The sequence below is a fragment of the Pseudopodoces humilis genome, chromosome 3, assembly GCF_049639895.1.
Source record: "Pseudopodoces humilis isolate 2021_Gansu_Grassland_sample_001 chromosome 3, ASM4963989v1, whole genome shotgun sequence".
Taxonomy (NCBI): Eukaryota; Metazoa; Chordata; class Aves; order Passeriformes; family Paridae; genus Pseudopodoces; species Pseudopodoces humilis.
The window spans coordinates 110,487,166-110,509,610 of record NC_142202.1 but is presented as its reverse complement, the minus strand read 5'-3'; the positions used below and the strand labels follow the sequence as shown (position 1 = coordinate 110,509,610).

Genomic DNA, 22,445 nt, shown 5'->3' with positions numbered 1-22,445 from the left:
AATCATGATAATAGAAGGTTTCCAGCTATATGTATATTTAGGTTTATTTTTCTTTTTTTCTTCCTCTTACTTTTTTACATTTTTATCTTTTTTTTTTTTTTTTTTTTTTTTTTACCTTCATATTGTTTTCTTTTAAAGGTGAGGGGCTAGAAGAGGAGAACAAAATCAGTAACAACATAGTGATTGGACTTTCTGTAAGTGATGGTTTATCCAATATTGAAACACTGTCACCAGCAGGGATCTACATCAGGGCTCCTGCCAGCCACATCAGGGTAAGAAGTTCTGGTATAAGACATAACATTTCCTTTCTAATCAAAGGTATCAGAAAGACACAGAGCTTCATTTATCTGGGAAACAAAAACACAGTATTTGTTTCTTGGCTGAGCTGTCAGAACCTATGCTTGTGATGGGATATTGAAACAAGTGCATATTACAAAATAAATTATGTTCCTGGGTAAATTTATTACTGGGAATTTTGCTGTGTTCGAGTGGAATGGAATATTACAGTGAGATAATTCATCCTGAGGTACTTTAAAAATTTGTTTTATTTTGTAATGCTCACAGATTCAGAAAAAATTGAAAAAGTTTAGTCTCAGTTTCTCTAGAATTTCTGCCATTATTAAAAAAACCCTCAATTTTAATGGACTGACTACAGAAACACTAAAATTCAGCAGCATCAATTACACTTCTGTCTGGATTTAAAATCACATTGAACATACAACTAAAGATTTGCATTCCAGGGTGAGAAAGAGAATGTGTTTCCTGTCCTATGAAAATGACATTGATTTTGAAAGAAACAAAGCTTCCCTATTCTAAATATCAATAAAATATCAAGTTTTTAAAGGACTAATAGCTTAACAGCCACACATCACAAAGCTGAGCTCAGAAAAAAATACTTTTATTCACTAATTCTCTGATGCTTTCTCTTAGTTCTCTTTTTTTGTCTTACATTTCAGAATAAAGAGTCACTTTCATGTGTTTCATGGAAAAATGATTTTCATCAACTTCAAACCACTTTTCCTTCCCAACTATTTTAAGGAATTACATTGAAACTGACCTTTCTTAAGACACTTTCAGTAGTGAAAAATGCATATTTTCATTTAAAAAATAATCCTAACCTGTTCTATTGTTAACCTCCAGTAACCAAACCAATTACTGTTTGTGAAGACCTAATCACCCCTGGGGCTTCTGCTCCGTGAGGAAAGATTTGCACCTGAATTTGAAGGTGAAAAAGAGACCAACACATTTCCTATGTTTTTATGAAGACAGGACCACCAAGGAAGGAGGAGAGAATTTTTCTGCAATTCCCTTGAGGCTATATTTATCGTTTTTAAGGCCATCAAATGTGGTTTAAGAACACAGCAACTAGGCAGGATCATGAGAATTTCAGCTCCACTAAACACAGAGTTTTGTACTGTCATGCACTGACTTACCCTGGAGCTGCTGACTCTATTGCCAGTGGCTCAGCTTTGGAAAAGGTTTGCTGCAATTACCTCCACGGGTTCCTGGGAGCTGGCTGTGCTGACTTTTCAGCACATTTATTTATCCCTCTCTGCTCACGTGAGTTTACAGATATAAAGCTACAGCTGTGGCTGTGTACCCCAATATCAGGGGGTCTTTCTGCTCTCTGGAGATGTGCTGCTCCAGGCAGGGTAGCAGATGGCCCTCAGATGGTTGCTGATAACCATCATCATCTTGAGGACTGGAATATTTGAGGAGTTGCAGCAGCAAAAGGAAAACTCGGAGAAGTTGACCATCTTAAAATTGTTATTAACTGCGCTTACTGTACAACAGGAGCAAACAGGACCTCTTTGCTCAGGAAGAGAGCAAAGCACAGGGATATTGAGAGAAAAAAATCACATTTCTCCCAAGTAAAAGAACTGTGGACTTTTTCTTAGTGCAATAATAATCACTAAATTCCAGGGGTGCTGGTCCAGCACCAGCATTATGATGTTGTAGTCTTAGCACATTTTCTCTCATGACAATTCTCAGGTCAAATGACTCAAGATTTTTAGGTATTTATAATCCTAGTTTATTGGGACAGCTTGAAGAATGTATTGGGAAAGGCTCATCTTCCACCTGGTTCCCAGGCCAGAACAGGTGATAGAAATTTTCCCAGTTTAGAATTTTATTTTAGGTGTCTGTCAGTATTTTTGTTTATTGGTTTTGTGGGTTTTATTTTATTTTATTTTATTTTATTTTATTTTATTTTATTTTACATTATTTATTTTATTTTATTTTTATTTTATTTTCAGATTTCCATCTTTTGATTGCTGGTTTTAAATTTATTTGCTGCAATCTTTAAGGCAGAGGCTGCAGAGAGCTCTGGGTCCAAACTGTGTAACATCTTCTGTGCATGATGGCTTAAGCCTTTCCGCAGTGAGACCTGCAATAATATTTTCATTAACTACTCAATTTACTTGGGAGCCTAAATTTGCATTGGTGGCTGAAGAGCTTAAATTTCCTTGAAATTCAGTGGTGGCCTAAACGGTGTGGAAATTGGGACAGAGCAGTCACTCAAACCTACAAAGGTTTGAGCCTACAAAGACATTTGGAGACCCAATTCCCACCAATTTCCATTTGACTTAAGCTCTTAAGTGCACTTAAGTGCTCTTAAGTGAATCAGGATGTTAGATGAAATTTTATACTTGGACAGTATGAGTGCAAACTGATTATTCCAAGGTTAGTACAATTTTTTTTAAACAAAGTGTGTAAGCCCAGGTTATCACTTTTTACAGTCACAGACAATCTCATTAGTAGGCTGGTTTCTTGCCTTTTAAGTGCTATCAGTGCAAGGAACAGGAGATGCTCCTCTGTGATACTGTTTTTTTTCTCACTGAAACATCCACCCCCTGTCCTTGGTTTTCTTTATGCGTGCAGGAAAAATACTTTAAAAAGTAGGTTTTTATCTTTTTTCCCTTGGCTCTCTCGGGGCCTAGTGAGTTTTGGCCTTTTTGTTGTTCCAATCCATAAACATTCAATGCCCTGAAATCCCAGAGCCAGCGGTGCTCGTGCATAGCAACATATGGACTGGGTTTAAGAAATCCAGCAAGAACCTCCCTTTCCTTTCTTGCCTTGGTGTTGAGGACTGGGAAACAGCTCTGCTGAATGAGCAGGGTGGAGCTCAGCCGGTGTCTCCGTGTCACAGGGGTGACTGATGGTCACACTGCTGGTAAAGGCATTTGTTCCCTAGTGTCACCCCATCCAGCCATTCTCCACAGCGCCAAGGAGGTGGGGCTGCATCTGTTTGGCACTGTTTTCCCACCGTTTCATCCCTGCTGAGATCTTTTCCAAACCCTTTCCTGCAAATTGGTCCCACACCGAAACAGGCACCGTGTGGGTACTACTCACGTCCTGCCAGATCAGAAACTGTGGGAATGGTTCTGGGAACACCGTCCAGAACTTTTATGTCGTCTTTAAAGTCAACAGTTGGAGTGCCACCTATCTAAAGGAAATTCATTAAACATTTACACCAGCAGAGTTGTATGGTTAAGAGACACTTAAACCGTCAGCCACTTGATTTTACTGACTCGCAGTGCACACCTCCAGGTATTTGGCATGCTCAGGGAGGTAATTTCTCTCTGGAATTTTGGTTGCACGGACATTCGTAATATACTGACTTCCACAAAGAATTGATTTCCACACAAAATTCCCTGCTTGCCTAAAACCCCTGCCCTCCAGCCACGAGCTGGCTGAATAAATATGCAGGGTTTTTTTTTCCTTATGAATCATCCGTAGAACGCACAGTTGGAGTCGCAAGTAAAATATCCTGGAAATGATGTGACTGGACTGCAGAAGTGTTTTGTTAAAGAAAAAGGGAATGAAAGTGGCTGCACTTTCAGAAAAAGCAGCAGTTTTACCAGGGGATAGAGAAAGCAGAGCTTTGGGTCTCGGTACTTTATTCCTTGACAGATGTCAGAGATCAGGACTGCAGGGAGCACACTTGGATGGGTCAGAAGAAAGTAATTGGTATATGGAGGGTTTCACCTCGAGGTCACCAGGCTCAGCTTTGATTTGGACCATCAGGGACCAAAAAGTCATTAGTATTTTAACACTGTCCAGTGACCTATGAATGGGAGTGGTGGCGTCAGACCTGATCTTAGAGAACAAGCCCTCCTTAGAGCTGCAAGAAAGGTCAGCTTAGACCCCCCTTAGAGAGCCACATACCTCCAGAGAGCAATTAATTTTGTCTAAGGACAGACCAAAAGCATTGCCTTCTGCACATGCCTATGTCTTATTTTTTTTCCCTAGAAAGGGAGCTAGAATCTACCAGCCTGGACTTCGAATTTTCACACACCTAAGACAGGTGAGAGGGATCATGCACAGGTGCACACATGAAGACATTGCTATATGGACACAGCCCAAACACAACAAGGCTTGGCTGCTCTCCAAATTAAGCTGGCAAGAGCAGGTTTTTTGTCCTTGAGTAGAAAAGTTCAGAACAAACCGAATACAGCTCATACAACCCACTCAATGAAGACTCTTTAAGTACCAAACTCCTAATTTTAAGGCAAATTTTAATCTTATGTCCACTTATTTTTACCTCTTGCAACACAAATAATGGAACTCAAGTGCAGAATTTAGGATGCAAATTCTTTAAGTGATATTAAATGATAATGACTTACAGCACATCTTCCTATGGTTATTCATCCTGTAAAAAATGATCCAAACCACGTAATTTACTGCAGGTGTGAGGAAGTTTAATTGTTCAGTCATATCCTGAAGATGTTATTCTTTGCTTTCTCTTGATTTTTAGGAGTCTCACTTTTTCAAAGCAAATATATCCCATATTTCCTTATCCTGTGTTTGCTTTGGGAGATAAGACAAACATTCAGACTGAGAAGAAAATCAATAAACTTGATTAGTTTGTAATTTACCTTTGTGATTAGTTTGTGATTTACTTTTCCTTCCTGACATTTTCTTATGTAGAAAGGAGTTATAGATGTAAGTTTTCAACACATTTTTTTCTTACCTACTTCTTGAAGAGTTGTGACAACACCATTTTTCTGACACTTGTCTCTATTGCTTGGCCACTCCTCCTTGTCTGGTTTATAAACAAATATTTTTACAACTGGCCCAAGGTCAAAGTGAAAACAGAACAAGACTGGAGACACAGAAACAGGGTACCAGTCTCCACCACCCAGTTTAACAGAATTTGAATGGACTTCATTTGGGATTTTAATTTGTATGTTTCTAAAATTGATTTTAATTTCCAGAAATCTGTGGTAATATTATTTTCATAGTCACATATTCCTCTCTGCAGGGTAACACAGTGTGTGGTGCTGGGTATGGCTATTTCTTTCATCTCTCCCCTGAGGGACCATCCCAAGTGCCTCTCGTGTCCTTCAGTGAGAACACAGCTCACTCCTGCACAAGGTAATTGGGGAGTTTGGTTAAAGAGATTTTCCTTCAGCGAACGGTTGTGCCATCTGTAATTGCAGTGGTGGGCAGAAAAGGCCTAGCCCCTCTTTTCAGGACTTTTCCCCCCAGTTCTGCACCCTTTCAGGTCCTCCTCTCTCAAGCAGAGCTGTTTGGAGCAGGGCAGAATCGGTGTGGGAGGTGTCCCTGACCATGGCAGGGTGGTGGAACGAGATGACCTCTAAGATCCCTTCCAACCCTCCATGATTCCATGGTTCTGTGACATTTCATGCAACTGTTGTTCCTTTAGTATCCAGGAACAGCTACTGACAAAAGTTTTAACCAGTACCTCCCTAAAACAGAAAGAGTATTAAAAAATGACATTGTAGTGAAAATCAGCTGATAAGGTGACCTGAATTTTGAGCTAATCTGGATATTAATCTCTGGATTTTAAATCTCTGAGAAGGTCAAACCAAGTGCTGCATTCAGGAATGCATACATTTGGGCTGTAATTCAAGTTAGCTGAATCCAAGATAAAGAAAAACCTTATCTGTCCAGATTCATGTCAGGCTTATCTGAAGGTGATGCTGGCTGAAAACTCATGAGCATGGGAGGGTGTTTTGTAGTGAGAACTTCTCAGTTCACACTCCTTTTTAACTCTGAAAGGTCTAACACTGAAAACTTTTGACTTTGGTCTTAAGAAATAAATTGTCCTGCAGACAACTGTTACGGATTTAATATTTTAGATATCAAAATGATGAATAGAAAAAATCTGCTCACCAGTACATGCACTGTAAAGAAACAGGCTCCATGGCTTTCTCTCCTAAACAGGTATGGGTTGCTGGTGTACCCAGAGTATTTGCCAGACAGTCGTGTTCAGTTCAACAACTTCACAGCCTGGAGCTGCCATGGGGGAGCACAGGTAGGTTTGTCCCCGCTGCCTTCTGTGATGCTCAGGATCTTTCTGAGTATATCACCTCCACACTGACTAAAAGCTCTCGTGCCTGGATGTCCATGTCCCTCACCTGGAGGCTCGTGTTCTAATGAAAGAGCCAGAAACTTGATTTGTGTGAATTCTTTTTGCTGCAGAATCAGTGCTATTTTCACCAGCTCTGTAATCATCTAGCATCTGTTTGCCCCTGTAATCATGGAATTTTAGAGTGGTTTGGATTGGAAGGGACCTTAAAAACCATCTCACTGCAATCTGCCTGCAATGAGTAGGGACACCTTCCACTTATTCATGTTGCCAAATAAAAAAATCCTCCAAGTGGATCAGAGCTGCTCATGAGGATTGTGATAGGTGGATGCATTACCTTTATAGAAATGATGGCTTCCATGGGATCATTTTGTTAATTCTTCTTAAAATTTGCCACTTTTTATTGATTTGAATTTGTCTAGCCTTGTTCTCCAGATAATATGTCTCACTATTATTTAATCTGATTTTAAAAACCCACACTACCTTTTATTATGTCATACTTTTTTCCCATGCTCACAGTTTGGAGCCTGTGATCCTATTAATTCATGTCTGCTGACCTGAACAGTTTGTATGTGTTTCTCTGCAAGGTTTTATAGCCTCACCCATCCCTATGACTCTTTCTCTGCAGGTGTCCAATTTTTCAGTGTGATTTTTCAGGCCGATGCGTTCCCTTTCTGGAAAAGGTTATTTGTGTGCAAAGAAATAAAACAAAATGTTGATTTGAAGGTTTGTTGTTGTTGTTTATTTTCTCTGCATAACTTGTAATTTCTGTGTGTGGCTGACTTAGAATACACAAATAACTAAGTTTATTCTGCTTCTTTCCATGGGCTCCTTTTAGAAACCATCTTCTTTCTTTTAGGTGCCCCATTCTGGAGGTGTTCAAGGACAGGTTGGATGGGGCTCAGAGCAACCTGGGATAGTGGAAAGTGCCAGTGCCCATGGCAGGGGTTGGAATGAGATGGTCTTTAAGGTTCCTTCTAACCTAAGCCATTCTATTATTTGATGATGATATCTATTATTATTATTTTATTTTCCTTTTATGTAGATTTTCCGTAGCAGGAACCTCGAACTCCGGCATTTCTGGATTTCTACTTGCGAAGACTTTGGCATTGACGTTGTGGAAAGCCTGGGAAATGTCTCTGTGTCTGACAGTGTTTTAAATGGACACCTTGGGCAAAAGGTAAGAACTGCAGGGAATATTTCAGTGTCTCTTAAGTCTCACAGCAACATTTCAATAGGAATTTGGAGAAACAAGAAAGCAGCCTGGAGAACAGCTCCTGCTCCATGGCAGCTTGGGAAAAGCTTGGATTTTAAATAGGTTATAAGGGAAGGCCCTCAAGTTGCACCAGTGGAGGTTTAGACTGGATTTTGGGGGAAATACCTTCACTGAAAGGTTTTCAGGTGTTGGCACAGACTGCCTAGGGCAATAGTGGAATCACTTGCAGGGTTTTAAAAACCATGTAAGTGTTGGCACTTTGGGATGTTAAGTGTTGGTTTTGGCAGTGCTGGGTTGAAGATTGGACTCCATGGTCTTAGAGAGCTTTTCTAACCAAAACAGTTCTATTGCTCTGTGTTTTGTTTATTTTTTATCTTTTCCAAACATCTTTTCATTTCATCATGGAAGATTTTAAGATTTATTTTTTTTTAAACAAATTTGAAAACAAGGACTCTGTTTTTTCTATTTTCATTTAAAACTACTGCAAGATTTCACACTATAAGGCATAATCCCATATATTCTTTCTTAAACATTCAAAAGTGAAAGCAAAATCACAAACACAAAAAGCTGAAGGATCTTAGCAAGACAAGTACAAATTTTTTCCCCATTCATTTTTTTTGTTTTTTCAGATTGACATGGTCTCAGAAAAATCTTGGAATTTCACCAAACCTGACTTTTTGAGAGAAATAGTAATTTTTCTTTAATCAAACTTTTCTAACACGAATTCTTATACACCTTTTGCATTTAACACCATTTAACCATGCACGAGTGGGTTTAGTTTAGTGATTTGAGAATACTGAGGGGGAACACCAGCTTTGGTTTCTGTCCTTGTTAACACTTTGGTTTCCTCTGCTCTCTCTCAGCAACATGGATCCACCTGGAACACAGAGCCTTACTTTTTTTACTTGAGAATGAAAAATACTGACAAAATGTAATTTTATTTATGCAGTAAATATGTTCTTCTTCCACTATTTCTTTAGGCAGCTGGACGAAGTCCTTTGGGTGCTACCAGGTTGTTAACAGATTAATAACATGGATAACAATGGAATTTTAGTTACAACTCGCCACAGCTGCTTGTTCATGATTTTGAGGTCTTTTTTTTCCCCCTGCTCAGTTTTCTATTGTTGTTTATTAAATTAATTTTCTCTCTGACTGGCAGAAAAAAAAAAAAAAGTATTTAAAATGAGTTTTCTTTACAAGCTCACAGAAAGAAACCTCCTTAGCAGGTCTGTTCTAAGTTGATAGTTCAGATAAAATCCTGGCTTTACCTGTCCAACCTTGCGGTGTCCAAGTGATGTCCCAGTGAATTTCTGACACCAAGGGGTGGATGTCTTTGTTTTTGCTTTGCAGGATCCATGGAAGGACTGCAATGTTGTACTTGCTAAGAGATTTAGAGGCACTCACGCTGTGCCTTGTTTCTTGCAGTACCTCAGGGGGGTGATTATCTTTGATTATCTCACGATAAGAGCCTCCTTGTCATAATTTACATCTTAATGTATGTAATTCTCCCTTTAATAATGATGCCTCTTTAATATCAATTAAAACTTTATGACATTAATTTAACGGGAACTTTGGATATTCCTCTCTTTTATCCCTTCCACTTTTTGGAAAAAAAAGTGATTTTAAAACAAGATTGTTTTCTGGAAATATCAGGGCATTGCAAAGTTGGGGCTTTGACCCATTGAAACATTACTAACAGGGCTAAATCCAGGACCTGTAAAAGCCAAGTGAAAGATTTTTTTTAACTTCCCAGACATTCAGAAAGCCCCCTCTGTGTTCTCATTAAACAGCTTGTCTTTGTGGGACCATTTAAGGAAAAGCATTTCTTCCTGGAAAAAACAGGGGTTGTGAGACACACGGGGGATGAATTACAGTCTCACACAGTTCTATTTGCTATTTGTTAAAATAAAATTAATTAATTAATAAATATAGAAAGTTGTGTGGGATGGAAGAACCAAAAGTGTAAGAAAAAAAAGCCAAGAGAGACTTTCTGAGCAATTTGTTACCAGAAACCAGGAATTTCTTCTCAGCAGTGACTTGCAATAGGATGGCTCAAGGGCCAGGACTATCACTCTTGATATTTTGGCCTCAAAATAAAACAGCTGATGGAGCTACTGTGCCTTACAAAGATTGAAGATAGCACCTCCTCTTTCAAGTAATAATCTACTTATAAGAGTCCATTACATTCTTTCTTTTCAATTGCAGGTGTTTTCACACAGGGTGGATTTCTTGACTGATTCTTTACTATGGCTTTTGAGATGTATTCTACAAGTATTTATTGGCCTCAGAAACAGTATCACAGACTCCTGCCAGCCCTTCTTCCTCCAGGCTGCTCACTAACTCTAACTGTATCTTTATTTCCAGCCCATTTCCAAGACAGTTTGGCAGAGGGTTGTACACTTCCACTGTGTCATGGACTACAATCACCCCAAAATCCAGTTTTTCCATTGTGTTTTTCATCTCCTGTGGCTTTGGCTCTTCCTTTCTGGTTCTTTAAGTTCTAATAGACTCTGAAGTCCTCTACAGCTTTTCAGAGAGCTTGGCATAAGTGCATCCCCATCCAAAATCACACAAAATGCCTTTGAGTCAGTGCTCAGATTTTTCTTAGGACAGAAATAAGAATGGTCATTTTTGAGAGTATGAAAAATTCCCACTTTCTGGACAAAAGAGGTAAAGTAAAATGGGGTTGTAAAAATTCACCCACTGCGGCTTTTAGGTGGATTATTTCTCCCCAGAGAATGTAAACTTTCCTCTCCCTTCAAATTTCCCATCATAACTACTCTCCAGCAACTCAAACAAAGGGCAAGAAGCTGCCCATTTCCTTCTTCAGGTGGGGAATTAGATGGGTGTTGTCAGAATTTGCCAAACAATATCTTACATCTGTCCTTTAAACTCCACAACTATGGGCAATCTTGCATTCCCAGCTGCTGCATCCTGGATCCTTCGTTTCTGGAAATGTTCATGGCTGGGTTAGACAGGACTTGGAGCAACCTGGTCTTTTGGAAGACGTCCCTGCCCATGGCAAGGGGCTGGAATGAGGTGACTTTTAAGTCCCTTCCAGCCCAAACCATTCTAGGACTCTGTGATTCACATGCTGATGTTTCCTTCACCTCAGGATAGGACCTGTATGTCTGCCGGACTAAAGACTCCCAAAAGATACCAGCTCTTCATCTCCAACACAGCTTTCAGGAACTTTGATGTGAACACTTGCACAGCGATCAGGACTTGTTCTGGCTGTTTCAGAGGGCAGGGTGAGTCTGATTTATATTTATTTCTCAGGACTCCCAAATCCCAACTTCCCCTCCCATTACAAGCTCATAGTTTCCATAGATGACCATTGATAACTCCTCTGCATAGGCTGAAATTTCAGATTCTCCCCAGTCTTTCTGGATATCTTTATCACTCAGTTGAAGACACATATTGCATTTATTTTAAGACAAATGTAGCCTGATTTTTGCACTGGTACTCTTTTCTCAGTGGAAACAGGTTTTATGCTCTGCCTTGTTTCTCTTCATTTTGGGAGGTAAAATTTCTAGTGATGATTTCTTTAAAAGCTGTGACACAACCTCACAGAATTTCACCTTGCTGCTACCTCAGGCCAGCCTAAACCTGAGGTGAATTTGCCAAAGATAATGTGTAAACTAAGCATCCTTCTGAGCTTTGAAGAGGTACTCAAAGGCTCTTTGAAGAATGTTCCAACTGCAATTGCCTCTTGTATTGTAATAAAATATATTTATTTATAAATGAAGACTGCCCTACAATAACATAGAAGAGAAAAATATTTCAGGAGATGAGATCAAAGGACAGAAGGAATAGGAAAATCTGGCTTAGTCAGGCTAAAACTGGGAATAGGACTGTCAAATAGCAACCCATGTGTTGTATGGACATTCCTGCCAAAGCTGAATTGTTACAGTCCATGGGGCTATGATTTTCTGACATTTCTGTAAGTATTAATGTGCTCATAAACTTTAGCCTGCATGAATAATCATCTTTTTTTTGTAGCTATCTGTGTTTCAGTAGGGAAAAAATCCTCCAGACTCACTTCTCAGCCAAGGGTTTATTCTGCTGGGTGCTGCACATACACAGAAGTGTCAAGTACATTTACACAATGTACTCACCTCTAAAAAATTTACCTTCAAAGAAAGGCAGACAGGATCCATACCAACCACTATTGTGTAGTTTGTAATTTTGGCTGTGGGGCCTGTGAAGAAGAGTTTGGAGTCACTGAGGAGATGCTGGTAGGGCCAAGAGAAGCACCTGGGTCAGGCAAGTCTGAACCACAGTCACAGCAGGGTACTGGGCAAGTTTGGTCTGGCCATACACACCAATAGCTATTCCTACAACCATCTCTATTTATTTTCCTGTATCTCCCAATTTTTCTGACCCATCAGACATTTTTCCAAAGTCAAAGTGGAATGAAGCTGGTCTCTTTATCCCCAGAGACTTGTCTTCAGGCCCATTACATGACGTGACCATTCTGTTTTTTTAGAAATGCTTCTTGTCACCCACAGGTGGGTTTACAGTGACAGCCGAACATCTGAGCTTCACTAATTCCCCTTTCCAAGTGTCCTTCCCCTTTCCTCACTCTGCCATCCTTGAGGATCTTGATGGCTCCACCACGGGACAGAAGGGAAGTCATGTCCTGCCTTCCACAGATATCCTGGCAGCGTCTTGCACAGCCAGTGCCAACTTCAGCCAAGCTTCTGGTGGCAGTGTCTGTGACAGTGACCTTGTTTTCCACCGTATGGCTCTTCATTTGTAAGTAATTGCTCCAGCTCCCAAAATACAGCATGGGCTTTTCTGCTACGTGTTATTCTGAGATTGCTGCTGGATCTGAGCTTGGTCCCAGGGCTGCTGCCTCTCTTCTTGGTCCTAAACCAGGTCTAAAGCCTGAGCAGTGGCATCTGCCGTGCTGCCTCCCATGGCCTGCCACTCCATGGCAGATGGACAAGAATCTTCTGGAGATGCTGTGTCAGATCTGGCATCTCACACTGAATTTGATATTAGCATTGGTATTTGATAGCTTGGGAAATTAGAAAAAGCTCTAATTATAATCCAGTCCTGGGGTACAGCCGGGTCGTTCCTATCAGCTTTGGTGGCTGTACAGCTCCCAGTTCTGTCCCAGTTCACTTGTCTCCCCAAGCTGGAATTGTCCCTGCCTTTCACCAGCTGGCAGCTAAGGGGATCCAGTGGAGAAATGCTGTTCAGGCAAGAACTGCCACCACTTCTATCACCCAGGGAGGAAATTTGCAAATTTCTGACATAAGAAAAAGGGTGAAAGACTTTTAGAGCTCTAAACATTGCTCCTGCTTTTCTTCCCATGCTCATCTTCCCTTCCCAGTCCCCTGCTCAGCATTTCACTCTCCTTTTGAAGTACAAATCTGAACAATTATCCATTTTTTGCTGTCTCAGGTTAGTAGTACGTAGGCAGAAATCCTGAAGTGCTCTGTCAGAGGGCTGTTAATTATTCACATCTGCCTCATAATTCATGTTTTAGAAGAAGGAGGGAAAAAAACCCCAATCCCTTCCCAAATAGGAAAAAACTAATCGGTTTTTCCATTGAAGGAGAAGCTACCTGCAGGCTTTGCATGTTTTACATTACTGTGTTTTGTAAAGAAACCAAAATCTGCAAAAATTTAAGAGCTTGGCATAATTCTGATTTAAATAAAAGAATACTGGGTAAAAGACAAAATAAAACTGTGCTTGATGTCTTGTCTAAGCAGTTAACCAAGAGGTCTTGGGGAAATTAATTCCCTTTCTATCTGCATTTACCTTGATGAAATGGACTGCAAGATCTTTGGGCTGATGCTGTGTGGGTGGATGGAGCTTCTCTAAATGTTGCCTGTAGAGTGATTTGGGTGCTTTTGGGTACTTCCACAATGTAATTGTTAATAATAAATGACAGTTAATATATTTAATACACCTTGTTTCTCCTGGCATCAAAAGGTGAGTAAGGAGCAAGCAGAAGCAGGAGTTCATCTGCACCATTGCTGTTAACTCTGGAAGACTTATATGGACCTAAATTTTGTCTTCCCAGTGAACTCCATGAGAATTTCTCTGGAAGTGTTCAAGACTTAGACAGGGATTGGAGCAACCTGGTCTAGTAGAAGGTGTTTCTCCCCATGGCAGAGGGTTGGAACTAAATGAGCTGTAAGGTCCCTTCCAATCTAAATTATTCCAGGATTCAATGATTAGTCATATCTTCATAGACTTCTCAATTAAGGTTTTATTTCAAACAAGTACCTTTTATTTAGATTCTTTATTATTCATCTGCATGAGCTGGGAGTCAATTTACATCAGAGATCTTTGGCAGTCTGAGAAGAAGAAGCCAGCTGTTATCCTGTCCTCCTGAGGACTGTGTGCTCAGCAGAGGAACCCCAGCATCCCCTCTGCGAGCATCCCCTCTGTGCTGCTTCCAGATCCTCTCTCCTGAGCAGCTCCCAGCAGCCAAATCACCATCATGTTAAGTTGAAAGACTGTCAGATCCAGCCAAATGAGTGTGGTGAGCCAGGGAGGCTTTGTTCAGATGGATAGAGCTCCAAAGGGAACCTGGGAGAGGACCAGGATGGGGAATAAAAGGAGCTGGAGGGGATGAAGAGTAAAAGTCAATTAATAAAATATCTATAGCATGACCAGAGGATGAGGGGGTGGGAGAAGGTGAATTTTCTCCAGATGTGTTGGAGAGTGTTTGCCATAAATAGGGAATGGTTTATGATTAATACAGCAAAACATGACTAGGAGCAATTGGCAGAGTTTGGATAAAGAGAATAAAGACAGGTGGGTGACAGGAAAGAAATTCCTAACAAGCTCCTTTTGGATCCATCTCATCTCAATGAAAAGACAAAAGCACAGTCGCTTGGCTATCCTTATCTTATTTCTGATGAGAAAAGAGTTAAAAATCTCTCTGGAAGAAATCTTGCTATTGTGCTCTACCAGGCCATGGAATATGAGACTTGTCAGGTCTGTAACTTGAATTTTCTGTGCTCCTTTAAAAAAAAGCATGAGAGGCTGGAGATTGTGGGGTTTTTTTGCTTATCCTGAATTTCAGGAATGGGATTCCAGTTCCACAGATTTTGAAGGTTGAGGCAAATAATGGATTTTAAGAGGTGAGACCTAGTATGGCAACCTCTATCTCAGCAACCTCAGGATCATTCCCTGACCCTGAGGGCAGCTGACAAGGATTGGACATGGCCTTATTTTTACCATCTCAGTCTCCACAACATCAGGGATGTTGCATCAGCACTAACCTTTAGGAAAGATCCCCAACCTGGGAGCTGTCAGGGATAGGGCTGTTTGGTGCCAGCTAAAAGAATGTCTGGAACAATTTTAATTATTTTTGACACAATGTGGGCAGTTGGCTCTTTATCTTTGTGCTGTTTCATTTACCAGAATTCATGTGTTGTGCTGACACTTTTTCCCAAATAAACTACAGGTTTGGGAGAAAAAGAGTGCTTGATTAGAGAAAAAATATAGAAGCTCTTTTCTAAAAGGAAAACTACTATCTTGAGCATTTTGTGACTGTCCTGAACTACTTCACTCAGCAACTTCCTGGGAAATGGGGATTCATTTCCAAGGTTGCACTGCTGTTACAAAACCCTTCTTCACAAAGTCCAGTTGAAAGTAAAAACTAATGTGTCACGCAAGCACACTTTAAAGAGGGGTTTTATGTCTTTTAAAAATGTAATTGGAGCTTATAAAAGTCTTTATAAATTTATATGTGAGAAAGTTATTGAGTGGTCTGAAGCACAGCTTATGCTATGGCACAGCACAGCATGGCTGCAGGCTAGAAACGGCTGCTCCAAATGCCACCACTACCCATATTATCATGAAACTATGAATCTCTATTAATATTAAAACAAATTTTCATTAAAAAATTGTCATAACATGATTAAGTGACTTTCAAAGTTTCCTCACATTATGCATAATTTTTACAAGAGGAGAGCATTAGAATAATCTGCAGCCTTGCAGCACCTCGCGGCGAAGGGGACTCCAAACACTCGGTGGCTGTGCCTGCCAAAAGGGAGTTTCCCTCTTGGTCCCTCTAATTTGCTTTCCTTTTCTCACTGGGGAAACCTTGGATTTGCTCAGCACCAGTCTTGTAGATCAAGCCTTTTATTGTCTCCCTCTTCTGCTGCAGAGCAAAAGGTTAACTTTATGGGCTTAATTCCTAAATCAGCTCCAACATCCTCTTCTGTGTGGTGCATTTCTGCTGCAAACCCAGCCACTGCTGGTAGGTTGGTGTCCCCCTACCTCTGTGTCTTTGAGTCTTGAAGAGAGTTCTGATTACTCTAGGTTTGCTTTTCCTTAGGTATTTACTCTTTGTGGTGCCTTCAGCTGAGCATCCCCTGCTGTGGAACACCCTGACAACCACAATACTTCTCTCAATGTCCTCAGTCACTCTCTGGCCATGTGTCCTCCCCATGTACAGGATTCTACCCATGCAGGGGGCAGCTCACATGGTCACTTGTCCCCATAACCCATCCTCTGAGGGCTCCTGTGATGTAACAAAGAAAGCAAATATTAAATTATTGACTGTTCAGTTACCTACTCATCAGTTTTAGAGATTCAGCTTTTGCTCTGATGCATTTCTGGCATTTCAGATTCATCCCAGCTAGATAAATTTGTTTCCCAGTGGAAGACACCTTTCCATTCACCCTGCAGTCAGGGGCATGGGCAGCAAAACCGGATCCTGCACAGTGTTATGAATATGCAAAACATTTCCTCAAGCCTTCTCCCTCAGCTTGATTATCATCTGGGGTATTTCTAAGTGCAGGGAGATAAATTTAACATTGAGGCAACATTTTCTGGTCCTAAGCTTGCTTTCCTTGCAAGGAGAAATCTGGCAAATCCGTTGGATTATTCTTGTGGCCTGGATAGATCAGAGCCAGGTGCATCAGCTGGGACTCCCTGTAATAACCAATATATTGATCCTGAAATCACAGAATGATTTGGGTTAGAAGGGACCTTAAAGATCATCTCATTCTACCTCCTGCCATGGGCAGGGATACCTTCCACTATCCCAGGCTATTCCAAGCCCCATCCAACCTGGCCTTGGACACTTCCAGGGGCTCTTCAGAGCTCTACCTGATGTGGGAAAAGCAGTGACCAAGTGGTCGTCCCTTGTTCTTTGCTATGCTCACACTGCAGATGTTTGAACTGTTTGTTTACCAACCACCTGCCAGCCTAGAATTTTTGTCTGATTTAAGTTCTCCTGAAAATATCAGCTTGTGAACTGCAGGATCTGGGGAAATGTTTTAAGAACACAGGGGATTTTGGAAGTCAGGGGTAGAAAACTGGAATTCTACTCTGAATGAATCCAGCTTGGCTTGTCAGTCACAACCCTTTCTATTCCTGGGAAACCATCTCAATTCTTCTTTTACTTAAAAGTCAGCCCATGGTGGTGACTTAGGATCAGGGTCAAAGATCTGGTTATTTCCTAAATGATTTGTGCATGAAAAAAATCACTGCTACTAAGGATTCGTAATAAAAGACAGATTTGAATAATGAGCTTGGTATCTCAACAAAGATATACACATTTACTGAAAACAGCTGAAAATTCTTAGTTCTTGGCAATTAAAATAAAGTGAGCTGGTCTGGGGCCCAAGATTAAACCTGTAAAGTGTTTGATATGGTCATAATTTGGAATTAGCCTCCCTTTGGCCAACAATAAACATAGACTCTTGATATAAACATTTGGTGTCCCATTTGAAGTTCAATGCAAAATTGTTTCCTGTTTTTGAAGAGGGATAATCATAATGGATTATTACACAAACAGAAAGCATTTAGAGCTAAACAGAGTGCCTGCCTTCATACACAGAGATATGGACCCTTAGGATAAATAAGTTAATGGTAAACATAAACAGAAGAGCTAATATTTGTTCTACTCCATGTTGTTGATTGGCTTAACAAATCCTTTGTGGCCCATATCTGTCGAGCAGTTCTGCACAATGAATTTGAGCTAAATTACATAACAGTTTATACAGTCACAATTGGTGAATTGTGGCTCAGACTGTAAAGCCCTATCCTGTAATCCTGCCATATTTCTAAAGCAAATTGCTCCTTAATTGAAACCTGCTTCGATATAAAAAAACAGCCTTTACAGTGAGTCATCCTTTTTTTCCCCCCCTTACAGTTTGTAAAGGCTTCCAGCAGTTTAAAGTGAGGGTTAATTTTGCATTAAGACCATTGCTTCCTAGTTTCTTTCAAATAAAGCCAGGAGAAGTTCAGGGGAAGGCTCTTTCCTTTGATAATGAAGCTCTCCACGTTAATGATGCATGCAGGCTCCCTCAGATCCTCTGAATTAGAAATGCTGGTGTACACCAGCGCTCTTCTACTTCATTAACATTAAAGAGAGGTAGATTGGTGGCTATTTAGGGCACAGTGAATTCACTGGCTATTTAGGGCAAATGGAAATGGTGCTAATTGTGGCTGGTAATTCCATTAGTAGGGTACTTCCATTTTGGTGCCTTTTTGGCATGGAGGTGATAAAACAATACACTGACATCCTTTTGGGGGGAATGTATCCCAGGCTTATCATGTCCTTGCACCAGCTAACTTGTACACTGGACTGAGAAGCTTTCTAGGTTCCCCAAATTTTTGGCTTGTTTGTGGGCCGTCCACCGGGAGCTGGAAATAAATTTATGGGTGGCAACACCTCAATCAATGCATTTAAAAGATAAGGACACAAAGTTCCGGGTCAAGAAAACCCGAGCGATTCCAGACCACAAGGTAACTCCTGCTCTTTTTCTTCCTGGGTCATAAACAGACTTTCAGCTGAACACAAGCCAGGTGTGCCCAGGTGGGCAAGAAGGTCCATGGCACCTGGGCTGTGCCAGCTCTGGGGTGGCAGCAGGAGCAGGGCAGTGCCTGTCCCCTGTGCTGGCACTGCTGGGACACCTCCAGTGCTGGGGACAGCTCTGGGACCCTCCTGACAAGGAAAACATTGAGGAGCTGGAGCGTGTCCAGGGCAGGGAACGGAGCTGGGGAAGGGGCTGGAGCACCAGGAGGGGCTGAGGGAGCTGGGAAAGGGGCTCAGCCTGGAGAAAAGGAGGCTCAGGGGGCCCTTCTGGCTCTGCACAACTCCCTGACAGGAGGGGACAGCCGGGGGGTCGGGCTCTGCTACCAGGAAACAAGGACAGGACAAGAGTACATGGCCCTAAGATTCACCAGGAGAGGTTTAGAATGAATATTAGAAAGAATTTCCTCCTGGAAAAGGAAGTCAGGCACTGAAATCAGCTTCATGGGGAAGTGGTGCTCTTAACTCTCTAAAAATACAGTTAAGTCTCCATGCCTGGAGGTATTTAAAATACATGCAAATGTGGCACTTTGGGACATGGTTTAGAGGTGGCCTAGGCAGTGTTGGGTTAATGGTTGGACTCGATGATCTCAGAGGTCTTTTCAAACTTAAAAGATTCTATGATTCTATAGCTTGTCTGTTATAAGTAGACACACAGGAAAAGATATATTTCACTTAACTGTAGCCATTTGGAAGTTAAATATAGAGTTTAAGGTATTTATTTGGGGTCTTCTAAATATTGGCCTCCAACAAAAATGTATTCACAGTTAATCCACTAGTTAGTGAATTCCCATTCCCATTCACTAGCTCTTGGATCTACATGGCTGGTGTGGAATTGTCACCTAACCTTCTGACAGGTCAGACTTGTATCCCAGCAGGATTGTCCCTTCCAGGCTTTCTTCTCTGTCTTCACTTCTCCTGGAGGTACTGGGGAGAGTCCCCCAATAAAAGTGATTCAAGCTGTTCTCTTCAGAACCCTCCAGCAATGAAAATTGAAATAAATAGAGAGTAAAACCATGTGAATTTATTCTGCAGAGAGGATGGGTCTGAGTCTCTGTCACTTGCTGTGGCATAGGGCATCTTTGTAACTCAATAAAGCACCTTTTGATCTGCAAGAGAGTTTTGCATTATGTGTGGTGTCCTTCTGCTGCTAGAAATGTTCTCCTGAATACCTGTGCAGGTGCTGATAACTGTGGCAATAATGTGCTTGTTGTCATTTACTTGCTTAATTAGCAGCCTAATATCCTGGTCCAGTTAATGCCCATAAGAGGAGGTTTATTAGTGGTACAAAAGCTGTTTAAGCCTTATAAACTCCTTCCAGTTTCATTGGTCTGCCAATATCTTCTGGTTGAGTGATTCTTTGCTGATTCACACTTCGCTTTGCCACTGCTGTTTCTCAGCTGAATGTTTCTGGGTAACCAGAAAGCGCTTTGACAAAGTGACAGACACTAGAATAACAACAACAACAACAACAAAAAATTAAAAATCCCTGAACTGATTTTAAAAGAGAAAAGAAAAATATACCTGGGATGACTGCTTTGGTGATTTTCCATCATCTCCAAAGCACTAGGAGGAAAAAAAAGCAACAAACCAACCAAAAATTGCAAATATAGGCAAATTGCAGGATGACATGAGTTTTAGCACTGTCTTGGGTTAGTAATCTATATCCAGTCTGAGAGGTCAGATAATATGCTGAGATGTGTAGTTGTAAGGTAATGCTTCAAATAGTGAGAAAAATTATTCAAGGGATGCTTAAAAAAGAGGATTTTTTAAGCTTAGTGTCAGCTCAAATGCCAAAACTGAGAGTAATCTACCACAGCTTTAAATCTAAAGGGTTTACGACCCCTCATGATATCAGTGCTAATGTTGATCTGTTCAGTAAGGGTTTGTTCTCTTGACTAGACTGGTCATAAATTAGGAGTGCAAAGTTCTAGTGAGAAGGGGAGGTTGAATTCTCATTTGGATGCTGTACTAAAAGTTCACCCATTTTGTATAAGATTTAATCAGCCCACAGCAGCCCCAGCTTTGACTGCAGGCAAAGATCAACTCTTTGAATTACACAGGACTGTTGTATTTTCTGACTCAGGTAAACTTTTGGCCACTCACATGGCAGTGACTAATCACAGAACCACAGGATGGTTTGCACTGGGAGGGACCCTAAAGATCATCTCATTCTCATGGGAAGAGACACCTTCCACTATCCCAGGTTGCTCCAAACCCCACCCAGACTGGGGTGAGGCTAATAGCAAAACTCTATAACATTTCTTGAAGATCCTAAAAGCTGAACCTGAGGCCCATGGGTCTGGTGGAGAGAAAATACCATGGCAATGTAGGAAATGGTACCCTGGGTGTTACCACTTCTCTACTTTCTTCCTCTTCCTTTATTCCTACATGCTGTGTCTCTCTTTTTCTTTGTTTTTTTACAGCACTTGGGGCAAAATATTGTTTTGCAAGGCATTTGTATGGAATTACAGAAATGGAGGCACATTCTAAGGGAGATCCACAACAGCTAAAGGAATTAAAATAAAAATAGAGCTGTACAGGTTGCAAAATGACAGAGTTCAGTGTAAAAATGTAATTACTTTTTTTTCTTTTCCTGCAGAAAAGAGGCTCCAGACATTCCCTATAATTTAACTGTGACTGACAGTAGGAATAAGACAGACACAGTAAATTATGTCTCTGATACTTTATCAAACCTGTATGGCTGGATGGCTCTTCTCTTGGATAAAGAGACTTACACGTTGACATTTGACAACCCTTTGGTCAGCAAACAGCTCCAGGTAACATGGGGAGGTTTTATAATTTCAGAATTATATCTGGAAGAGATAATCACTCTTTCATCTCTTTGGATGAACAGAGAGAAAAAAATTTAAGTGCACTGAGAAAGTCTCTCTATATTTATAGGCTTAGATAAGATGACTGATAAGCTATCTGTTATCTCTTAGATAAGCTCTCAATAGTCACCTGGAGCAGCAAGGTCATGGAATCATGGAATGGCTTGGGTTGGAATGGACCTTAAAGCTCACCCAGTTCCAACCCCTGCCATGGGCAGGGACATATTCCACTAGACCAGGTTGCTCCAAGCCCCATCCCACCTTGGACACTTGATGATTTTGGATATTTTAAGTAAAAGTTCAGTGTGGTGCTTAGGAACCAAAAGGATTTTTACTGCCTTAAGTCATGTTGAAGCACAGTTTTCAGAAGACATTGTTCATCCTCACCTTTCAAATGCGATGAGGGGAGTTGACTTTTTCTGCATTTACCATCATGTCCTGCTTAGTTTTGCATCTCTTTTCATGAGGAGCACCATCCTCTTTACGCCTTTATGCTGCACTCCACAGAGCTCTAACCACAGACTCAGACATGTTTCTTTTGGTTCCCTCTTCTCCAGTATTCAGTGACATTTAGCAACTTCAAGGCTGGAAATTACCTGCTGATGGAACACAAGGATCTTCCTGCCCATCTTGAGGCTGTGGTGTCCTGTGGGACAAGGAGGGGACAGCCACTCCCATTGCTCCCTTCCTACGAGCACCACAGGAGCTGTGATTGGCATCTTGACAGAAAACTGGGGAAGTTCACCTATTTGGGTAAGTGCAGTGCAATCTACATTTGTGATCAAGAATGGTGACAGAGCTGATGTCTCTTTAACCCATCCCTAACTGATCTGTTAAAGGAATGTGCTATAAATAGTGGGAGATGTGACATCAGTTGTATGTGAATTGGTTTTTTCGGAGTGGTAAAGGCATTAAATTCCACTAATGACCTCTGTTGTCATCTTGTCCTATAGCACAGGTATCATTAATAAATCATGGTCATCTTCCTAGGGTCAGGCCACTGAAGGCAATAAGATAACTGGGAGAGAATTTTTCCTAGGCCTGGAAACTTCCAAAGACATCTTAGACCTTTTCCTATGGGACTTTGTATATGGGATCATGGAGTGTGAAGTTCTTTTATTTTTTTTTTAGAGAAATGGACATTTTCCATAATTCCCATTATTTATAATTATTCCAATAATTTATAAATGTCTAAGCTCTCTATGTCAAAAAAAAGGTAATGTTTGTTGCCTTTATTAATAGCAGCAGAACTAGGAATCACAAATA

General features: G+C 40.9%; 1 protein-coding gene across 8 annotated transcripts in view; it reads left to right on the top strand.

Moving 5' to 3' along the window:
- Positions 1 to 22,445, top strand: part of PKHD1 (PKHD1 ciliary IPT domain containing fibrocystin/polyductin) — a 234,539-nt gene that overhangs the window by 110,183 nt on the left and 101,911 nt on the right. For all 8 annotated transcript variants that reach the window (XM_088053430.1, XM_088053431.1, XM_088053432.1 and 5 more), the window contains 8 exons: positions 139 to 272; positions 5,264 to 5,376; positions 6,190 to 6,280; positions 7,380 to 7,514; positions 10,666 to 10,801; positions 12,062 to 12,308; positions 20,948 to 21,125; positions 21,737 to 21,932. In XM_088053430.1, coding sequence (XP_087909556.1) covers positions 139 to 272; positions 5,264 to 5,376; positions 6,190 to 6,280; positions 7,380 to 7,514; positions 10,666 to 10,801; positions 12,062 to 12,308; positions 20,948 to 21,125; positions 21,737 to 21,932 — 1,230 coding nt within the window. The remainder of the gene's footprint in view (positions 1 to 138; positions 273 to 5,263; positions 5,377 to 6,189; positions 6,281 to 7,379; positions 7,515 to 10,665; positions 10,802 to 12,061; positions 12,309 to 20,947; positions 21,126 to 21,736; positions 21,933 to 22,445) is intronic.